The following is a 20,575-nucleotide window of genomic DNA, read 5'->3' on the forward strand; positions in this document are numbered from 1 at the left end:
TATCTAATTCAAGGGCCATTTTGAAGTTGAAAATAAAATCCTCTCTTTTTAACCTGATGAAAAAATACTAAAGAGTTTACTCTCAAAGATCACCCTTTGATAACAGTCTTCAATGGTCTCTACAAGTAAATCAATTAAACATTACATAATTCCATTTAAGATATTTAAGCAATAGTGAAAAGAAATAAAATTAGTTTCAAAAAAGAAATAGAATTAGTTTGTCAATTATTCAAAGGGAAATTTATGAGATAACAGCACACTAAAACCTTCTTCATCATGGATAGGTCTATAGGATGAGACTTGAATTCATGAGAGGAGAAACCTAGAGTTTTTAAAATCAATTTTTATTGGAGTATAGTTGCTTTGCATTGTTGTATTAGTTTCTGCTATACAGCAAAGTGAATCAGCTATATGTGTACATATATTCCCTCTTTTTTGGATTTCCTTCCCACTTGGGTCACCACAGAGCATTGGGTAGAGGGGTAGAGCTCCTTGTGCTATACAGTAGGTTCTCATTAGTTAGCTATTTTATACACAATAGTGTACATAGGCGGAGAAGGCAATGGCAACCCACTCCAGTACTCTTGCCTGGAAAATCCCATGGACAGAGGACCCTGGTGGGCTGCATGCAGTTAATGGGGTTGCTAAGAGTCGGACACGACTGAGCAACTTCACTTTCACTTTTCACTTTCATGCATTGGAGAAGGAAATGGCAACCCACTCCAGTGTTCTTGCCTGGAGAATCCCAGGGACAGTGGAGCCTGGTGGGCTGCCGTCTATGGGGTCGCAGAGTCAGACACGATTGAAGCGAATTAGCAGCAGCAGCAGCAGCAGTGTACATAGGTCAATTCCAATCTTCCAGTTCTCCCCACCCTCACCTCCCCCCTTGTAGCCCTATGTCTGTGTCTCTATTTCTGCTTTGCAAATAAGTTCATCTCTATTATTTTTCTAGATTCCACATATAAGCGACATTGTACGATATCTGTTTCTCTTTCTGACTTACTTCACTCTGTATGACAGTCCCTAGAGGAGAGTCTTTGAACTTACATACCAGTGTCATAAGAAATATTGAACGCTAGTTGAATTTAGTAGACCTTCTTGTGAGTGTTATACAGTTTAACTTGTCCTAATGTACTTTATAAATCAACTTAATCATGTGGATTATATACATTTCTTCACCCAAGTGAATTTGAATTCTGGTTTTAAAAGTGTGTATTTATATTTTAATTGTTAAAAAATACCTATGGATACTAACTGTGTCTACATGATAGAACTTTGTTGTCAATAAGAAAAGTCAATGGAACGGAATCTAGGTCATCCAGAGGTGACTGTTAAGATTTTTAAAATAATGTTAAAGAATTAAAAAAAAAATAGTATAATAAAATTTTAAATTGTAGCTTAAAAGAGTGTGTGTGTGTATGTATGTGTGCTTTGCTGTACGGAGAGACAGAGATAGCAAGAGAGAGACTATTCACTATTCTCTTCTTGCTATTAAAACAGAAAAAAACCCACATAAAGGTTTTTAGGTTTATGTCATTATCTCACCAACAATAATCACAGACAAGAATGGACAGAAGCATTTTACCACACCTTGATGAATAACAAAGTGGTGAACAGTAGCCTTGGGTATGAAATTTAAAAACACACAGAGAAAGCCTGCCTTAGGTTAATATTAATTACTATCATCACTGAATTCTATTGCTCAGATTGTTCTTTATGGTGGAGTAGGATTCTTGCCTTCTGGTTCTCTAGGGCAGGATTTTTCCCTGCCTGAAGTTAAAATACAATGAAACATACTATGTTTGAAACATACTGTGAAACATACCATGTCATGTGTGGGGAAACAACTACTTACAGGCCAGTAAACTTCAGGCTCTGAAAGACATGGAAATGATTGCTAGGCTTTATCTAAAGGTACAGCGAGAACTATAGAGGCTATATTCTAGATCCCTTACAGTAAACTGAGAGTGAAAGGTCTATTTCCACTTTGGTATATAATGGGAGTAAGTAAAATGCAAACTTCTACATGGGAAAATCGTTCAGTTCTAACAACACTGGAAATCAGAGATGTAGGTCAACAAATGCACATTTCTGAAATACAGGTTCTTCTGAGTACTCCTTCTGAAGTTCTTTGAAAATCTGGCCAAAACAATCCCATTTAATATACAGGTTCATATACTAAACAAGTCAGAACATTTGCTAGGCAAGATGTTTTCATTTATGGAGCCAGCAAAAACACAGTTCTAAGCTTAGGTTATAATGATAAAAGGGTTTTGGAGCAGCTGATTTTAGGGAATCATAAAAACAACCCAACGTCAGGCCCCAAGGTGTAAAGAATATGCAGAGTGTGCGTTGTGCTTCTAGTGTCAGGACAAATCACTCTGCTTTTCTCAGTGTAACTGATGCCAATGGATGAGTAAAGGCAGAAATAAATGTACAGACTTGGATCTGTGGCTTAGCAAGCCAAAATCACAAGTTCTCACTCTCATTTTATAAATTCCTTGAGATTTATATAATTTTTGAAAATTTTAGAAGAATCATAATACATTATTAACTATATGTGGCAGCTCCAAGTTTTCTGCTATTTATGGCTTATGTCCTACAAATCATTGCATCTTTTAAAAATCTGCGGCCTTTTGAGGGGAGATAAGGGATGGATGAAAGGATTATATGATGCATTCCTTTAGATCAGTAAGAGAATGGTGACTATATTGTAGCTCCTTATATAACAACTGAGTTCTTCCTAGATACCTATTGCCGCTTTTCACTGCCTGTCCTGAATTCTCATTTAATTCTTCAAATCCTAGGAGGATTGATACTATTATCCCCTCTTTATGGATGAGGAAGCTGAGACACAGACACACTCCATTACAAACACCACAAAATAAAGGCACTGGGATCTGAACCTAAGCAATTTGACTGCAACATTTACATTCTTAGTCACTGCATTAGGTGGTCTTCAAGTTCTGTAGATACATTCCACTGTTTAGTACTCAGTTATTCCTTCTGGGTCCTTGCTACTTCTAAGCCATTTTTATCAGATATTAGTAAAAAGACAGTGTCAACGTTTAAAATGTCTATTCCTTAGAATTCAAAACACTGCCCCGCTAAAATTCCCAACTTCCACCTGACTCAGAAATTACTCAACTGTCTTTTCCTAAACTCAGTGCTCCACCCAATTAGTTCACTTTGTTGTTGCACAGCAACGGAACCTCGCTACACAGGAAACGAGGAGAGTTATTTTAGACCGAGGATGCCGCTGCCCAGTATTCAGCCAGGGTTTGGACCAACCTAATCTTAGTCATTGTTCTGCTTCCTGTATTGCACCCCAACGACTTTCCTTGGGCTACATTTTCTTTCAGATTTGACGAAAAGATTCGGAGCCAAGCTAAGAAATCTAAATTTTGAGGTAGATTTGCCAAAACAAAACAAAACAACACACAAAAAAACCCGCCCGTGGCGGGACCGCAGAGTTTGAGGCAGCATTCTAAAAGCTCTACTGCATCCGCTCGGGTTCTTAGATTTCTAATATGTCTGACTGCCAACGGGCCATTGACCCTTCTTTTGTAGTCTTTGCCTTTGGAGTTTACAAGCTGTAAATATAACACACAACAGGCCCGGAGTCTCTGGGTCCCGTGGAGTCTGAGAAAAGGCCTTTGCTGTGGGGAGCGCGGAGAAGAGACTGACGGGAGCCAGGAGAACAGGTGGGGCATTCTCAGCCGTCCTTTAGAAACACAAAAACCATGAGGCAGGAAAGGAAGGCGGTATAAAAAAAGAAGAGCGAGAAGAAGCCGCGAAGAAAAGCGCGCCCCTCCTGGGAACCGTTAGTTGCTTTAAAGCTCTTCCCAGCAAGTGGCCGCGCGCGAAGTCCCGCAACTCTCGGGCGCTGGGCGGAGCAGAGCCGCGCGTTTCGGTCAACTCGGCCAATCACGCGTCTCGGCCCCTCCGTTTCGTCCCGCCCCCTTGCGGAGTCTCGAGGCCGCGCGCGCGCAGTCCCGCCTCTCCGGGCGCTGGGCGAAGAGGAGCTGTGGGTCAATTACTCTGACCAATCGCGCGTCTCTTCCTCCTCCAGCGCGGCCGGGCCTCTGTGACGCTACCGCGGCTAGCGCGCTCTCTGTGCTGTCTGGGGATGGCTGAGGGAGGTACAGTGTGGGGTGTGGAGTGGGTGTCTGACAGCTGAACTTCTTCGGGGATCGGAAGGGGAGTTGAATAATGCTCCCTTTCTGCGGTCAAGGCTCCTCTCAGCTCCACCTCAGGTTTTGGGTGTCTCGAGGGCTCGTGTGGGCCTTCTGTAGTGGCGGGAGGGGAGGGAGGACTCCTCTCTGGTATTTTACCCTGTAAAGTTGATGGCCTTCGAGAAACTTCAGTCTCTCATTTTCAGGGTCTCTTCGCTGTTTAATTGAAAACGATGCAGACAGGAGTAAATTTACCCGTGTTTGTGCTCTTTATTCCTCACCCCCGGGGGTCGTTAGTTTTAGGCACACAGCTTCTAGGATTTAGGGTAGTGTAACAGGTCTGATTATGTTTATTTAAGTGGGATAATAGTGGGAAATAGGAGAATGTGATCCATAATCAAGAGGAAGAGTAATCAGTAGATAAAGGCATAGTTCAGTTCAGTTGCTCGGTCGTGTCCGACTCTTTTTTAAAACTAACCGACAGGCGCTTTAAAGAAGTTATAAATATTTTTTAAAAATTTTAAAGAAAATATTGGGCTTTCCTTGTGGCTCAGCTGGTAAAGAATCCGCCTGCAATGCGGGAGACCTGGGTTCGATCCCTGGGTTTCGAAGAGCCCCTGGAGAAGGGACCCTACCCATTCCAGTATTCTGGTCTGGAGAATGCCATGGACTGTGTAGTCCATGGGGTCCAAAGAGTCGGACACGACTGAGCGACTTTCACTTAAAGCACTAGATTTCAATTACATTTTCCTTCATTGTGAAACTGGGGTAATGAGATTAAAGAATTCTTGTTACTCTCCTCCCCGCCCCCAATATGGCAGGTTTTGAGACTTTTATCATTATTTTATCAGTCAGTAAAAACAAATGGAGAGTTCTTTATATGAGATGCTAGCTGGTTAACTTGTCATGAAAAAACTGGTAGTCACCATAATGACCAACAATTTTTTTTTTTTTTACTTAGGGAAGTAAACAAAATTGCACACAAAAAAGCAAGAATGAATCACAGCTAAGTGAAAGAAGGAAGTTGACTGGCTTGTTATATACAATAAAAATAATTTGTTTAAAATTGAATATATAGAAGTGTGGGCGAATTTGATTTCTGTTTTGTGATTATTTTTTGTTTTTTAGAAGTAAAGCAAGATTTCAAGATGGAAAGTCCATCAAACTCGGCTTTGATGTTACCTAGCACTCCACAAGCTGGTGCCAATCCACCATCTCCCCATTCAAGTAGTTCAAGAAAACAAGTATGAAAATCTTAGTTCTTTCACTGGATGTATATTTCTAAGTATTGCAGTAATGGTGGTTTTAAGTCTACTGAATATTGTTAATTAACAATGTGTAGGTTAATAAGTAAAATTTGTATTATTTTAGCTGTTTCCTTTTAGAAAATGTATTGGACCTTCCCCTTAGATTTTCATCCTGACTCAATTATTTTCATTTATTTTCAGTTCAGGTTATTACAGCATTCCAAAAAGTTTGATGTCATGAAGGTCTTTGTAACTAAGCACCTAACCATATCAGGCTTGGACTAATTGCTGAACAAATGTTTGTGATTACTGAGATAAGTGTTTCAACACTATTTTAGAAGGATGCTGGCTTTGCTAAAATAAAAAGAGAATAAAACTTAATGAAGCTTCCAGAAATTGAAAAATATTTTGTGGTGGTTACTTTAGATATATGGAGACAGAAAGCCATCTAGTGGTGTCTGCCACAGAAATGTAGTCTCGATTCCCAGTAGATTTATTTATATCAAGAATGTTTTTCTTGATTAACATTATTAATGTTTGATGCCTTTTTCAGCCTATGAGTGCAACCCTTAGAGAACGATTAAGGAAAACCAGATCTTCATTTAATTCCTGTTACAGTGTGGTAAAACGACTTAAAGTAGAGAGTGAAGAAAATGATCAGACTTTTTCAGAGAAATCAGCACCTTCAACAGAAGAAAGCTGTTTGGAATTTCACGAAAGTTTTAAACATACAGATAGTGAATTTGAAGAAAGTACATATTTAAAAGATACCTTCAAGAGTATCAATGTTTGTGAATCTAAATCACTTGATACTGAGTCATGCAGTGATCTCCAAAATGACTTTATGAGTGAAAATCTTGCCAAACATGAACTAAACAAAGAAAAAGCAAAATTGATGAAGCAGATTCAAGAGAAAGAAGACCTTCTTCGGAGGCTGAAGCTAGTCAAAATGTATAGATCAAAGGTGAGAAGAATTTCAGAACCATTGCCTAATAATTTTTTTTGTTTTTAGATAAATGGTAGGAAAGTATTTCAAAAAGAAAATATAAGTTTATTTTACAATACTGAGAAATAAGCCAATTACCAAGAGACCTGGCTTCCAACAACTTTTAACTCAAATATAAGTCATAGATTTAGAGAAGAGTCCTCTAAACACCAGATATACATTTTTGAAAGCCCCAGCCCACATTTAATATGCAGTTGAAGCTTTTCTCTCTAGTTTCCATCCCACAGCAGTATTAGAAGTTTCAAATGTTAGCTGCAAATTGCAATAAGAACAGAAGCAACAGTGACAGTGAAGAGAAAAAGGCTAAAAATGGGCCACAAAGTACAATAAAAATTATTTTTAGTAATGATTTTGTGTTATTAAATTATTACCAACAAATTATTAAAATGTTTCAAGCATTTTCTTTTAAGAAAACAACAAAAATATAATAAATTTTAGATTTCAATCCAGATAGGTTGAAGTGAATAGAATTGGGGCACTTGGAAGATGACCCTTATTTATCTGGATTATTCATGTATATTGTAATTGCTGTTTTCCAGTGTGTAATCAATGATAGAATGCTATATCTTATTTGCTGTTTTGAATTTTTAGGATTTCTCTAAATACAACTACTTGAGTTTTATGAGATTGTGACACTGAAAAATATTAATCTGAATATAATTTTAAAAGTATAGCTGTAGTAGAAAAAGTAGATTTTTTTAACCTATATTGTTGCTGCTTTACATAGTTTTGCCTTATTTAATGATTTGAATTTTTTTCTCTGAGGGTAAGGTTTTACTTAAAACCATTTTTCTTTTTTCCTGGGTAGAAGTCCCATTCATGTCCAAATGTGTTACCCTTTAAACCTACTACTCATTGACTGATTTAACAACTTTCATTAAGTAAGTTAAAATAGGATGACATACATTCATGCCTTTTTTTTTTTTTTTCTGTTTCAGAATGACCTGTCTCAGTTACAGTTGTTAATAGAGAAGTGGAGAAGCTGTAGCCAGCAGTTGCTTTATGAGTTGCAGTCAGCTATGTCTGAGGAGAACAAGAAACTAAGCCTTACTCAGCTGATAGATCATTATGGGTTAGATGATAAATTGCTACACTATAACAGAAATGAAGAAGAATTTATAGGTGTTTAGTTCATAATTTTTTTCTCCAGAATATCTTTGTGAATGACAACTTAATTAAAAGATATTTATACATTTTAAAGGGAAGATATAAACCATTAGGGCTTGAAGAAAGTTATCCTGGTGAACCTGGATCAATTTAGGGCCTCTGTTATATAAATATAAACAAGGTTCAAAAATGAAAATTTAGTGTTTTGAATAAATTTCCCAAAGAAAACTTACCAGTTAAAGGTGAAAAAAAATTTTTTTTAATTAAATCATGTTAAGATAATTTTGAGAATTGTGGGAGTGAGTTTTAATACATTGTTTTATTTATTGTGGGAAAACGTTTTATTTTAAATGTTCACTAGTCCATCTAGTCAATGTCTAAACGTAAACTTGTCTAAAAATGCTTGCCTCCCCTAAGTTTATGCCTCTGCCTTGTTTTCATACATTTACCACATGTTTATCTGGATGGTATAACAGGTATTTAAACTCATGTTCAAAATTATATTAGTTTCTGTCTCTTCAAATTTGTTACTTGCATTCCTTATCTCATTTAGTGAAATGATCATCTATTTTTTATAAAACCACATTTGCTCATTTCTCACTTGAAGGCATGGCATACAGCGTCTTTTACATTCATCTGCCTTTCCAATCATATCTGTGAAAAAGGTTAAAGTTAGCATATTTATTCCATTAATAGGCTTTCCTGGTGGCTCAGCTGGTAAAGAATCTGCCTGCAATGCTGGAGACCTGGGTTCAATTCCAGGGTTGGGAAGATCCCCTGGAGAAGGGAATGGCTACCTACTCCAGTATTCTGGCCTAGAGAATTTCAGGGACTGTATAGTCCATGGGGTCGCAAAGAGTCAGGCACTACTGAGTGACTTTCACTTCATTAACAGTAACTCAGCCAGAAACCCACCTTCCCTGGAGGTGGTACCTAATCTGTTATCCTGGCCATAGATAGACATATGACCCTGACCCAATCTGTCCCAGTCCTTGAGAATTTGGAACTAAACTCAAAAGAAAGCCCATCTCTTTTTGTGACCAGAGTGGTTGTATGTGAACTTGGAAGCAGAAAAGCTTGTGTGTTTAAGTGTGCCCTTACAGAGAAAGGCAGAGAGAGAACTTTGTGAGTCAGTGGTTTCTTGGTTCTGGGTTCCAGTCTTCCTGAGGATTTTCTGGGATTTCTGTTCTTGGGTCGTTTTAAGGGCTAACACAGCTTTGCTTGGGTTTTTTTGTTGTAGTTCCCCTCCCCCCCCCCGGCCGCCGCCATCAAAAAAAAAAAAAAAAAAATCTTAAAAAGTACTTCCCTACTACTTGGTAAATAGCTATTACCCTAAGCTTACCCCTTCACTCCCAAGTGCTCCGTTTTTTTCAGTCCAGGTCTTCCCCATGAGCCGATAAACTTAATGTTGGCATATCAGGACTCTGCTCGTGTATGCATCCTACTGTTAGTGCCCATGTGCCAGTAACTTGCCCTTCTCACCCCACCCCAATGTCTATCTTCTAGACATTGCCATTGTCACTGGCTTCTGTGAATCCAAGAGGACTGGCCCAGTCCTCACATGGGCCTTCCCTGGCTCTAGTATTCCCAGATGGGCCTCCCTGGGAAGCTATGTTGACCAGCCTCCACTGCTTCTTACTGCTCAGCCTGAGGTCCTAAATGGGACTGGGGAAGTGACTTCCCTGGTGATGGTGCTGGCATTTGACTGCAGCTGCCCCACTGCTGATTGGCACATCTGGAGTCACCCTCAGATGTCCACTTGGAAGAAGTACAGCATCAGTGAGACTCTGGCTTGGGAGAGTTGGGGAGGAGGTGGGGGCACAGTAAGGGGGATTTCTAAGATATTGGCTGAGGGCTGCAGTAGCTCAGTGGGCATTTCTACAAGCGGAGGGAGATCATAGATTGTGGATGAGGCTCATGGCCCTTGAAGCAGTCCCCTTTTAAATAATTTGTTACATTTCACCTCCGTTTAATAGGATATATATTTTTTAAAGAACTAGTGAATAAGAACTATTTTTATTCATTACGATGAAAGCTAACACTTAGCACTTGCTTTGACCAGTTTCTAAAAATATGTTAACTTATTTGCGTATTATAATTACCAACACTCCAAAGCACCTACCAACACCCTCAAACCAGAAGATGCCTCCTGTTGAAAGTGCTGCTATGCTACTAGAATTCATCTTGGGGGCAAGAGACTCTTGCTAATTTCCATTCTATCTATGCCTCAAAGATGAGGCATTTAAGCAAGGAGCATTGCAAGATCACTCAGGGTGGACATTAAGAAACAGAAACCACACAGGTTGTTTAAGACCCAGGAATCCACAGGGCACTGTCCAGTGATATTTGTGGCCTTGACTAGTAGCAAATGGAGGCTCCAACAGTTAATTTAGGTGACATGGAAACGTTACTGATGGACACTACCATGCTTAATCAAACTGACTACAACTCATTCTAGGTCTAAGAAGGGGAGTTGTCAAAATGATGCTGACTCTTATTTTTCTTACTATTCCCATTGAACAGGTGATCACTGAATAGGTGATCAATTATGGTACTATCCTGGCAGTTTTTAAATAGAAGTTTTTAAAACTTCTAAAAATTTTTTTTTCTAAATATAGTATTTTATAATTGTTCTCTTGGCTTTACCTACACCAGTGTACACTGGATATGGTATTGCAGATTAAACTTAACAATTCACGAATTGCAGAACAATGAGACATTGATACCATTTGGAGATTGTGGTCAATGATCTCGCTGATTATCATGTTGGAATGCAGTCAGTCCATAGGCTATGGAAAGGCAAAGCAGTTTTCTGAACAGTTAATCTTCTTATTATCTACATGAATAAGGTGATAAACTATTTCATGGAAATGTAAGAATTCTTATCACCAAATTCCTTTGCTTGTGGCTATGTTTCTCCATACCAAACAATTCTCAAACACCATGTGGATGTCCTGTAATACAATTCAACTCAATTCTGACACATCTATCTGGAGATAGCATCAGATTCCACAAGTTAAGGTCTCAGTCCCATGAGACTGCCCTCCACTTTAGATGTCAACTGAAAGCCCAGATTGTCAACTCTGCTTCTCCCAAGACTCTCTCCTTCCTTGGGTTCAATTTTTTTTGCTAGAATGGCTCACAAAACTCAGAGAAACATTTTATTTACCAAATTACCATATAAAAGGATCTGACTCAGGAACCTCCAGATGGAAGAAATACATAAGGCAAGGCATGGGGAAAGACTCAGAGCTTACTTGCTCTCAGCACTCTCTCCAAACCCTGTCCTTGTGGGATTTTATGGAGACCTCACTACATAGGCATGATCGATTGAATCATTGGTGATCAGTTCAACTTCCAGTTCCTTTACCTTCCCTGGAGGTGGGGGTGAGGGTGGAAGTGTGGGGAGGGTGCGTAGGTGGATTGGAGGTTGGGACACAGCATTGGTTCGGGCAACCAGCCCCCATCCTTACATGCAGTCCAAAAGTCACCTCATTAACAAGATACTTGTACCTCTCTCATCACTTAGGAAATTCCAAGTGTTTTAGGATCTCTGTGCCAGGAATGGGGTCGAAGACTAAATATATATTGATTATTATAAATCACAATATCACAAAATGAGAAAACATGGTTTTTCTGTTTACTAAGCTCTGTTGGGTGGGACACAAAAGTTCTGTTGTAATAAATGTGAGATAAAGATGATTATGTCATGTTTATGTAGAATGCTTACATAGAAAATATGTTGTAATTTACAAATGATTTAGGGCTTGGTAAAAGTAAACCACTTTGTTCACACTGACAGCAGAGGGAATAATCTTTAACATTCTATGAATTTTTTTCCAATTATAGAGAAATGCTTACTGAAGAAAATGGGAAATACAGAAAAATAGAAAAGATAAAAATCATAATCTCATAATGTTTCTGGTAATTTTATAAAATTAGAAATGGCAGTAGTGGCTAAGAATAACTTTTTGTCTTTAAGACTGTCTATACTACTACTGTGAAAATATTTTTGATTAAATTAAGACAATAAAATAGATCTTAAATATATTCTGAAATAAAATCTTGTTCATTCTTGAATAAGAATAATTCATGTTATTTTAGACATTTATTCATGCAGGACAAACATTTTTATAGTGAGTAAGACTAAAATCAAACAATTTGCTATCAAAAATATGCCAGTAAGAGAAGACTACTTAAATTTTCTGATATAAGAGAAACAAATAATTTTAACCAAATGAAATTATTTTAAAAATTATTGATTTGGTCTTAACATTTTCCACAGTATTTTTACATTTGAACAAGAGCAGGAAATGTTTTCATTCTTAATCTTTCAACTTCAGCCTGTAGAATTGAAATCTGCTCAGCTTGTTCTTTTGAAATTTTTGTTAACTTTTGTTGTCGCATCATGTTTTCGTATCGTTCTTTGGCAATCTTTTCACAAGTCAGTTTAGACCCTATCCCCAAAATGAAGAAGATGGAATTAGTTGAATTATTATCTACATTTTAAAATATAGAAACAGCACTCTGAAATAGTTAAACGTATGGAACAAATACTGGTAGCTTTATAACCACTGTACAGATTTTAGGACTTCTGATTACTTTTAAACAAACTGAAAGTTAATTAAAGAAAAAAGAATCTTACCCATTGCATTACAGATGTCTTTTCTCTCTGAGACAGCCACCAGCTCTTCTCGTAAATTGCAACTTAGGGTATAATTTGCTATATCTTTTTGATTGCTGAACCTTCTCAGCTTTTTAAGCAGCTTTTTACAGTTCTCCACATTCTTTTTGTGAGTCTGAAATTTTTGTTTCCAGGACATCCCACAAAAATAATTTTGAAAGAAAATATTTTATAAAGATATTATTCTTAAAATTGAAACACATTGTCATCATAAGATATCTTACCACCATACCCCTAGTGCTTAGCATAATGCCCACACACAGTAGGTACTTAAATTATTTGTTGAAAGATAGAATGGTATGTTAATACACATTTTAGAAGAAACTTTATATATTCTTAGAAATGAGAGATTCTAAGAACACAGCCTGGAGAGTACTTTGTTTCCATCCTATGTATGTTAAACACTCAAAACTGAGTGCTCAGGCAGTTAGGGTAAAACAAAGCCTTTACAACTCCAAGGAAAGACTATCAACACTTCTACATAAATCACAACCGAATGTGAAACAGGAAATTCACCTACACTCCAATAGCCCCAAAGGATGTTAAAGTGCTTCACAATCTATATGTCCATTAACAGATGAATGAAGATGTGGTACATATATATGATGGAATATTACTCAGTCATTAAAAAGAATGAAATAATGCCATTTGCAGCAATATGAATAGACCTGGAGATTATTATACTAAGTGAAGTAAGTCAGAGAAAGACATATCATATGATCTTGCTTACACTTGGAATCTAAAGCAAATGATACAAATGGACTTATTTACAAAACAGAAACATACAGATTTAGAGGACAAACTTATGGTTATGGAGCTGGGGAAGGGTGGGGGGAAGAACAGATTGGAAGGTTGGGATTTAGATATACACACTTCTATAGTTAAAATAGATAGCCAACAAAAAGTGAAGTCACCCAGTTGTGTCCAACTCTGTGACTCCATGGATTGTAGCCTGCCAGGCTCCTCCATCCATGGAATTTTCCAGGCTAGAATAATGGAGTGGGTTTCCATTTCCTTCTCCAGGGCATCTTCCCAACCCAGGGATCAAACCCACGTCTTCTGCATTGCAGGCAGACTTTACCATCTGAGCCACCAGGGAAACCAAGAGGATAACCAACAAGGACCTACTGTATAGCACAAGGAACTTCGCTTAGTATTCTGTAATAACCTAAATGGGAAAAGAACTTGAAAAAGAATGGGTACACATATATGTATAACTGAATCACTTTGCTGTACCCTTGAAACTAACACAACATTACTCATCAACAATACTCCAATATAAAATTAAAATATTTTTTAAAGTGCTTCAGGCTACCACAATGGTTATGGTTGCAAAGATGCTATTTAGGGAGCTCTAATTACATCCATCCTAAAGAAAATCAGTCCTGAATGTTCACTGCAAGAACTGATACTGAAGCTGAAACTTCAATACTTTGGCCACCTGATGCGAAGAACTGACTCATTGGAAAAGACCCTGATGCTGGGAAAGATTGAAGGCAGGAGGAGAAAGGGACGACAGAGGAAGAGATGGTTGGATGTCATCACTGACTCAATGGACATGAGTTTGAGTAAACTCTGGGAGTTGGTGATGGACAGGGAGGCCTGGCGTGCTGCAGTCCATGGGGTTGCAAAGAGTCGGACATGAATGAGCGACTGAACTGAACTGAATTACATCCTGAATATCATTATAAAAGACCAAGTCTTGGTAGGTTCTATTTGAATTCATGGTTTGAAAACTATTACTTTGTTCAAATCATTCACAAATACTGGAAATATAATGATCAATATCTTTGATTCCTACCTTATCTAAAACATCAATAGTCTGCTCCATTATTCCAATCTGAATGGCAATCAGAGTCTCATAGTTTGGTTCACTTAGGTACTTTGAGAGGAAAAAGAAATCACAAAGTAAGTATATTTTTCTCTATTTCTTCCAAGAGATAATTTTATAAAGATTATCTTAGTTTGGGAAGTTCCTGTTTCTTTGTGATTTTACTTTGTGCCATAATATTTACTTATAAACATAAGTTTAAACATAAGTTATTGATGCACTCACCTATATACTAATAACTACCAATGCCTAGCTTATTTTCTCATTCATTCATTTATTCAACTCACCAGATATTTACTGTGTTTCATTTGACAGTGTTTCATGAGTTCCATATTAACAATACCCTACTAATAGTTAAAGATACTGAGGGAGATAACAAAGATAGATAATATGACCTAGACATCAAGAAGAGAATAAGTAATATGATTAGTTGACAGAAGATATATAAGTGACATGCAAATTAAAAGGTGGTTTGAGATGGGCTATGATTTCTCTGAGCTTGGGAAATCAAAAGGCTTATGGATTAGGTGGCATTTAAACCAGACTCTCAAAAGTAGATAGATTCAGGATGTGAAAAAAATTGAGGAAAAATATTCCAGGTAGAAGAACCAGTATTGCAAAGGCACAGAGATAGAATCCTAGAAAATAGAATCAGTTTGGTTTGAGAATACTGATATGTAAGAGTAACGGGGAATGAATTTGAGAAAGATTGAAGGACATTCAACACCACTTAAGAACTTGAAAATTCATTGGCCAGGTAAGAAGAGAAAGTTTAAAATGGAGCAGAGTAGGAATGTTATTAGAGCTGAATAGGAATGTGAATCTATAGATGAGATAGAGAAAAACCCAAAGTCAAGAGACTTGTTAGAAGATTGTTATAAAATTCTTGAAACCATTAAAAAGGAAGAACTGAAGCAAGGTAAAGGCTAGAGGCATAAAGAATGAGGGAATAAACGGATACACTAGGCAAGGCTTGGAAGGGAAGGAGAGGAACCAGAGGACAGTGACTTTAACCCCAAGTGAATGGCTGAAAGAACAGAAATAAGCAAAATAAGAAGAGGTGCTGTTGGGAGGTAACACAGAAGTAGTGCTTGAGAAAGGTCTGGTTCAGAGAAGTGAGATTGGAATTGGAATCCAGAAAGCTTGGATGAGTCTTAGGAGTGATCATGGAAGTTAGAAAAAGAGAAATCATCAAACGAGAGGATATGGAAAGAAACAGAGCTGAGGGCAGAATCTTAATCACTATACTTAAGAGGTAGAAACAAAAGAGAAATCAGGAAAAGAGGCAGAGTGATTTGACATGTTGGAAGAAATATAGGAGAAAGGAGGGATGATTAAAACCAAAACAACAGGCAATATTAAAAATGAAGATGGACCTCCCAGGAGGTGCAGTGGTTAAAACTCTGCTTCCACTGTGGGGGGCAAGGGGGTTTTTGGGGAAACGTACATATGATCCCTGGTTGGGGAATTAAGATTTCACATGCTCCTGGCCAGAAAGGAAAAAAAAAAGAGAGAGAGAATGAAGACGGTCAATGGTCAAATACTACAGGGATGGTGATGACTGGGAAAGGGATCACTAGATTTGACAATTAGGAAATTCCTGGTGAGTTGCAATATAGGACTATACTACTGACTGGGTCACAAAGAACCAGAGGCAGCAAATGTAAACTACTAGAAGAAACAGACAGAATCCATAGTCACATTATGAAATACTATGCATAGGATATGCTTGACATCACAGAGCATCTTATTAAATATTGGTTGAATGAGTGAATACATTAATGACTGAAATTAAAATTATATAGTGGAGCACAGGGAAAACTTACCTTCTGACGATCTCTTGAAAAAAACAGCATCTGAATATCCCAAGCCTTCTGATTTAGATCTTCCATTTCCATCTCCATCTTCTTATGTTCCCACTCAATCTGAAATATTCCTTTATGGACTTCTTTACTTTCCATCATGCTAGCAACTTTCTTTTGTCCTTGAGCCTTAAAAAAAAAAAAAAAACTGGCATTCATATAATATTCTGCATTCAGAATAGTTGAAGCTGAATGTTTTTCTTAGAAAACACTTGGAATGAAGAGATAATTCTATCTTCTTTTAAAAATGTAGCAGATATTAAAAATTACTTCATGGGCACAATCTGATCATGATATAAAGCAAGATAGTTACTAAACAGAAAGGATTATAAGATAATTTGAATGGCATAGCCAATTTGCTTTTATGTAAATGATTAGGCAGGAATTCCTTCTGCCATCATCAATCTGTACATGTTTATACCCCTATTCTCCCCTGCTTTTTGACACTAATGATAAAGGATTGTAGTTTAACGCACTAGGCACAACAGTATCTGGTTGGTAGCTAGTGGAAAAACAAGAAAATTGAATGGGTTAAACATGATATTTAATCATTTGGATGTTCTATACTTCGTTTCAAATGGACTACATGAAGTTCAGTAATATTTTCATGAAGCTGTGCCCCCAGATTGCTAACAGGGAAACTACTAAGATTCTAAAATAAATTTGTATGTGAGTTCCATCAGTTAACATTTTATATTTTTCCTCTCTTCTCCTTAGAGAACTTAGCTTTTTTGAGATCATGCCATTAGACTATGCCAATTATTACTCTTTTTAAAAATTATTTTTATCTTTTGATCACTGCTTGGCCTCAATTCCTCGAATTTCTCTTTCAATGATCTTTTCTCTGTTTGCTCATCCATTCAGCTCCCACGATCATACCCTTGATCTTGTCAACACCAGCTCCCAAATCTTAAGGTCAAACATTTCTCTGGAGCAGTATCTCTCAAATTGGCAAAATATTGCCCCACCAGCGGACATTCAACTACATTGGGAGGCATTTTGGCTGACACAACTGGAGGGGGAGGCATTGCTACTAGCACAGAGTAGGCAGAGGCCAGGGGTGCTGCTAAACTCCACATACTACACAGCACATGAGCTCTCTCCGACAGATAACCACCCAGCTCAAAAGCCAGTAGTGCTGAGGTTGAGAAACACTTCTGTCAAACCACTACATCTCCTCTCTGCTTTCCTTTCAGTCAACTTTTTCATAAGATTTATTAATAGTCCTGGTCTCAACTTCCTCACTTCATATCATTTCTTCAGCCATCGCCATTTGAGCTCCTGCACCAACACTCCACTGAGAGTTGACAACCATGCTCTTGTCAAGTAATTGATATACTGCATGGTTCCCTCTTCCGTGGAACTGTTTATCTCATGGTTTTTAAGTATATAGAAGATCAATATGGAAATAAAGGATTTGAACAAGACCTAAGAGACATACACAGAGCACCTCACTCAGTACCAGCAGAACACACACTATTCTGTATTCTCAAATACAGACCATATTTTGGCCATAAAATGAATCCAAATACATTTTAAAAGATGGAAATCATATAGAGTGTCTGATCTGACCACAAGGGAATGAAACTAGAAATCAATAACAGAAAGAAAACTGGAATATTTGCAAATATGTGGAGATTCAATCATATATTATTAAATAATCAATAGGGTCAAAGAAGAAATCATAAGCAGTATTAGAAAATACTTTGCAAGGAATGTAAGTGAAAATAGAACATACCAGAACTTATATAAATCCTTCTCAAACACTTAAGAAAAAAATTGAAAAGAAGGGAATACTTCCAAACATTTTATGAGGGCAATATTTCCTTGTTATCTAATCCAGAAAAAGACACAACAATAAGAGAAAATTATAGGTTGATATCCTTGACGAATATGGATGCAAGAATCCTGGACAAAATATATTAGAAAACCAAAGTCAAGAATACATTAAAAGGATCATATACACACACACGCACACACACACTCCTAGACATATGTTCAGACTGCTGAAAATCAAAGATAAAGAGAAAATCTCAAAGGCAGACACACTATATTAAGAGGTACAAAGATTAAAAAGATACAGTAGGCATCTTGTCAGAAGTTCTGTAAGCCAGAAGAAGATGAACAACTTTAAAGTGAAAAGACTGAGAGAGAGAGAGAGAATCTGTCAATCCAGGGAACCCAGCAAAATATCTTTCAATAATAGAGGTGAACCAAAGACAATTTCAGACAAAGGAAAACAGAATTCATTACCAGCAGACAATTCAGTTAAGTTGAAAGAAGTTTTTTAAGCAGAAGGTATATAATACAAACCAGAAACTTCAATCCACGCAAAGAAAGATCTCTTGAAATAGTGAAATTGAAGGGAAATAGAAAATCATTTTTTCTTTATTTTTAATCACTCTAAAAGACTGCCTAAAGGAACAATAGTAATGCAGTGTGGGTTACGAGCAAGTAATATGTGTAACAACATTAGCACATAATTTCCAAATAGCACAAAATTCCCAAATATTTGAAAATTAAATAACATACTTCTAAATAACCCATGGTAACTTCTAATAGAAAGTTACATGGGGAATTAGATAATATTTTAAATGGAAAGAAAATAAAAATACTATCAAAATTTGTAGAGTGTAGCTAAAATAGTGCTTAGAAGGAAATTTATAACATTAGATGTTTATATTAAAAAACAAGCAAGATCCGAAATCAATTATCTAAGCTTATCAAACTTATCATTAGGAAATTGATAAGGAGGAAATTATCAATAGAGGAAACTGACTCTAACAAAATGATGGTATGTTAGAATGGACATTTAACTCTATGATCTTGGACTTCTTTTTACCTTAAAATTGTCTGGGAAGCTTTTAAAAAATATATTCATGCCTAGAGGTGGGGCCTGGACACATGTGTAAACTTCTTCAGGGTAGGGATCACCTCCTGATTTAACTGAATGAAAATGATTTCCCATAGAAATTGGGGAATATGAAAAATATTTGGTACAGCAGGTGATATGTTGTTTTTTTCTTCTTAAAAAATGCTAATTACCCGAATCACAGAATTCAAGTCTTCAATTATGACCTTGTTGATGAGGATCGCATCAGAATAATCCAGCATTAACTGGAAATTCTCCAGTTCTACCTGTCCTTGTTTAAGGAGGATTTGGATCGTCAAATTCAACTGGAATTTCACTTTGTCTTCCTGTAATCTAAATTGAAAAAGACTTCAAAGTAAGTAGTCGTGACATATTTATATTCCAAATTTCACCTATCGTTTGATATATACATTCAATAAAATATGTATGATATAAAAATTGAGTATAAAATTCAAAATTAATTTTCCTTAAGCTGAAGGGAAATGCACTGGAGATTAAATGCACTGGAAAATACTTTTCTAGTGACAAGCTTTCCTAGAGATCTCTGTGATACTTCTTTTCTTGCTGATATGGAATTACAGTTGGGCTGCTTACAGAATGGTATGCACAGAAACACATTCATAAAGTTTTACTTCATGATTAAGAAAAGATTAATATGCTTTTGAATGTAAGTGGAAAAAAATAGAGACACTACCAAATAACAAATCTACTTCATGTATCGATCTCTGATATCATATTAACAATGTTTAATCTGCATGCTACTTATCAAATCTATTTTTAGGTAATTTATATTCCTGCTTATCACCTAGATCTGAAAATGATGTTTAATGATGAATTTGGAGACATCAAAGAAGTATTTACCAATGTGACTATAAATATGGCTAAAAGTGAAGCAAGGACATAAGACAGTACCTTAGTTACTCAGGAAAATGGAACAAGCTCCCCTGAAGAAAAATATTAGCTTATCAGGCATATAGATGGAAATTTCTTGGATATCTGCTTAAATTTCCACACTGTTTTTTTGTGTGGCTTGAGCCTAAAACTACTTAACTAGCAGAGACATATTCTTTGTATTTTTATGTGGAAGGAGATTAAAATAAAAGCCTTTCCCCAAACTTACATGTTTGTTAAGTAAGTCATAGGGATGTAAGGTATACCATAGGGAATATAAATATAGTCAATGATATTATCAGAATTTTGTATGATGACAAATGCTAATGAGGCTTATCATGGAGATCATTGACTAATGTATAGCAATATCAGATCACTATTGGTGCATCTGAAACTAATATAAGTAAATTATACTTCAAATTCTAAGAAGGAAAAACACTGAAAAGTAAAAAAAAAACAAAACAACTTCATGGTTTGCAGTAAGAACAGGGAGCATGAAGGTAAACTTCATTCTGAAATAAGGTCTTACATAACAGAATGCACTTTCTGAAAGAGAAGCTATAAAGCATGTATAGGTAAAGTCAGTGCCAGCAGTAAACCAGTGAGCCAGCACTCTCCCCCTGTGATAACAACTTAATTTAGCCCTAGCTCAGATTTTGAAAATATGAACGTTGAATGAAAGGTTCAAATTACAGGATGAGCTCATGGAACACTTTTTCAATTTCATGTTGCACCTTCTCATCATCCTCAGTTCTTCTCCGGAGGAAAGCCACCATTTCTATTAAGCCAGCAGCTTTCTGCTTTACCTGAGGAAATCAAACCACAAACATCTCAGAACATATAGAGCTTTAGAAATAAAAGCAAACTAATTTTACTTTGAGAAATATACATCTTTTAACT

At 36.8% G+C, this 20,575-nt stretch overlaps 2 protein-coding genes across 4 annotated transcripts in view; one reads left to right on the top strand and one right to left on the bottom strand.

Moving 5' to 3' along the window:
- The first annotated feature begins 4,012 nt into the window (after positions 1-4,012).
- Positions 4,013-8,058, top strand: SFR1 (SWI5 dependent homologous recombination repair protein 1). 3 transcript variants are annotated; one of them, XM_043925519.1, is made up of 4 exons: positions 4,013-4,142; positions 5,304-5,419; positions 5,976-6,386; positions 7,367-8,058. In XM_043925519.1, the coding sequence occupies exons 1-4, from the start codon at positions 4,130-4,132 to the stop codon at positions 7,556-7,558; spliced, it is 732 nt and encodes a 243-aa protein (XP_043781454.1). In that variant the 5' UTR covers positions 4,013-4,129; the 3' UTR covers positions 7,559-8,058. The 3 variants fall into 3 exon arrangements, with proteins under 3 accessions (XP_043781454.1, XP_043781456.1, XP_043781455.1); XM_043925521.1 differs by having other exon boundaries at positions 4,097-4,138; XM_043925520.1 differs by having other exon boundaries at positions 4,122-4,256.
- A 3,610-nt stretch (positions 8,059-11,668) lies between these two features.
- Positions 11,669-20,575, bottom strand: part of CFAP43 (cilia and flagella associated protein 43) — a 102,728-nt gene continuing 93,821 nt past the window's right edge. Inside the window, exons 33-38 of the mRNA XM_043925525.1 lie at positions 20,369-20,481; positions 18,958-19,117; positions 15,877-16,041; positions 14,021-14,101; positions 12,181-12,334; positions 11,669-11,992 (exon numbers count right to left, since the gene is read on the bottom strand). Coding sequence (XP_043781460.1) covers positions 11,826-11,992; positions 12,181-12,334; positions 14,021-14,101; positions 15,877-16,041; positions 18,958-19,117; positions 20,369-20,481 — 840 coding nt within the window. The 3' untranslated portion in view covers positions 11,669-11,825. The remainder of the gene's footprint in view (positions 11,993-12,180; positions 12,335-14,020; positions 14,102-15,876; positions 16,042-18,957; positions 19,118-20,368; positions 20,482-20,575) is intronic.

Source organism: Cervus elaphus, chromosome 15, assembly GCF_910594005.1.
Source record: "Cervus elaphus chromosome 15, mCerEla1.1, whole genome shotgun sequence".
Classification (NCBI taxonomy): Eukaryota; Metazoa; Chordata; class Mammalia; order Artiodactyla; family Cervidae; genus Cervus; species Cervus elaphus.

What these genes read in the sequence shown, in the direction of transcription:
- SFR1 (XM_043925519.1), top strand. An exon ending in CAAGTAGTTCAAGAAAACAA is followed by an intron (nt 5,420 to 5,975) that starts GTATGAAAATCT and finishes TGCCTTTTTCAG; the next exon opens with CCTATGAGTGCAACCCTTAG. An exon ending in TCAAAATGTATAGATCAAAG is followed by an intron (nt 6,387 to 7,366) that starts GTGAGAAGAATT and finishes TTTCTGTTTCAG; the next exon opens with AATGACCTGTCTCAGTTACA.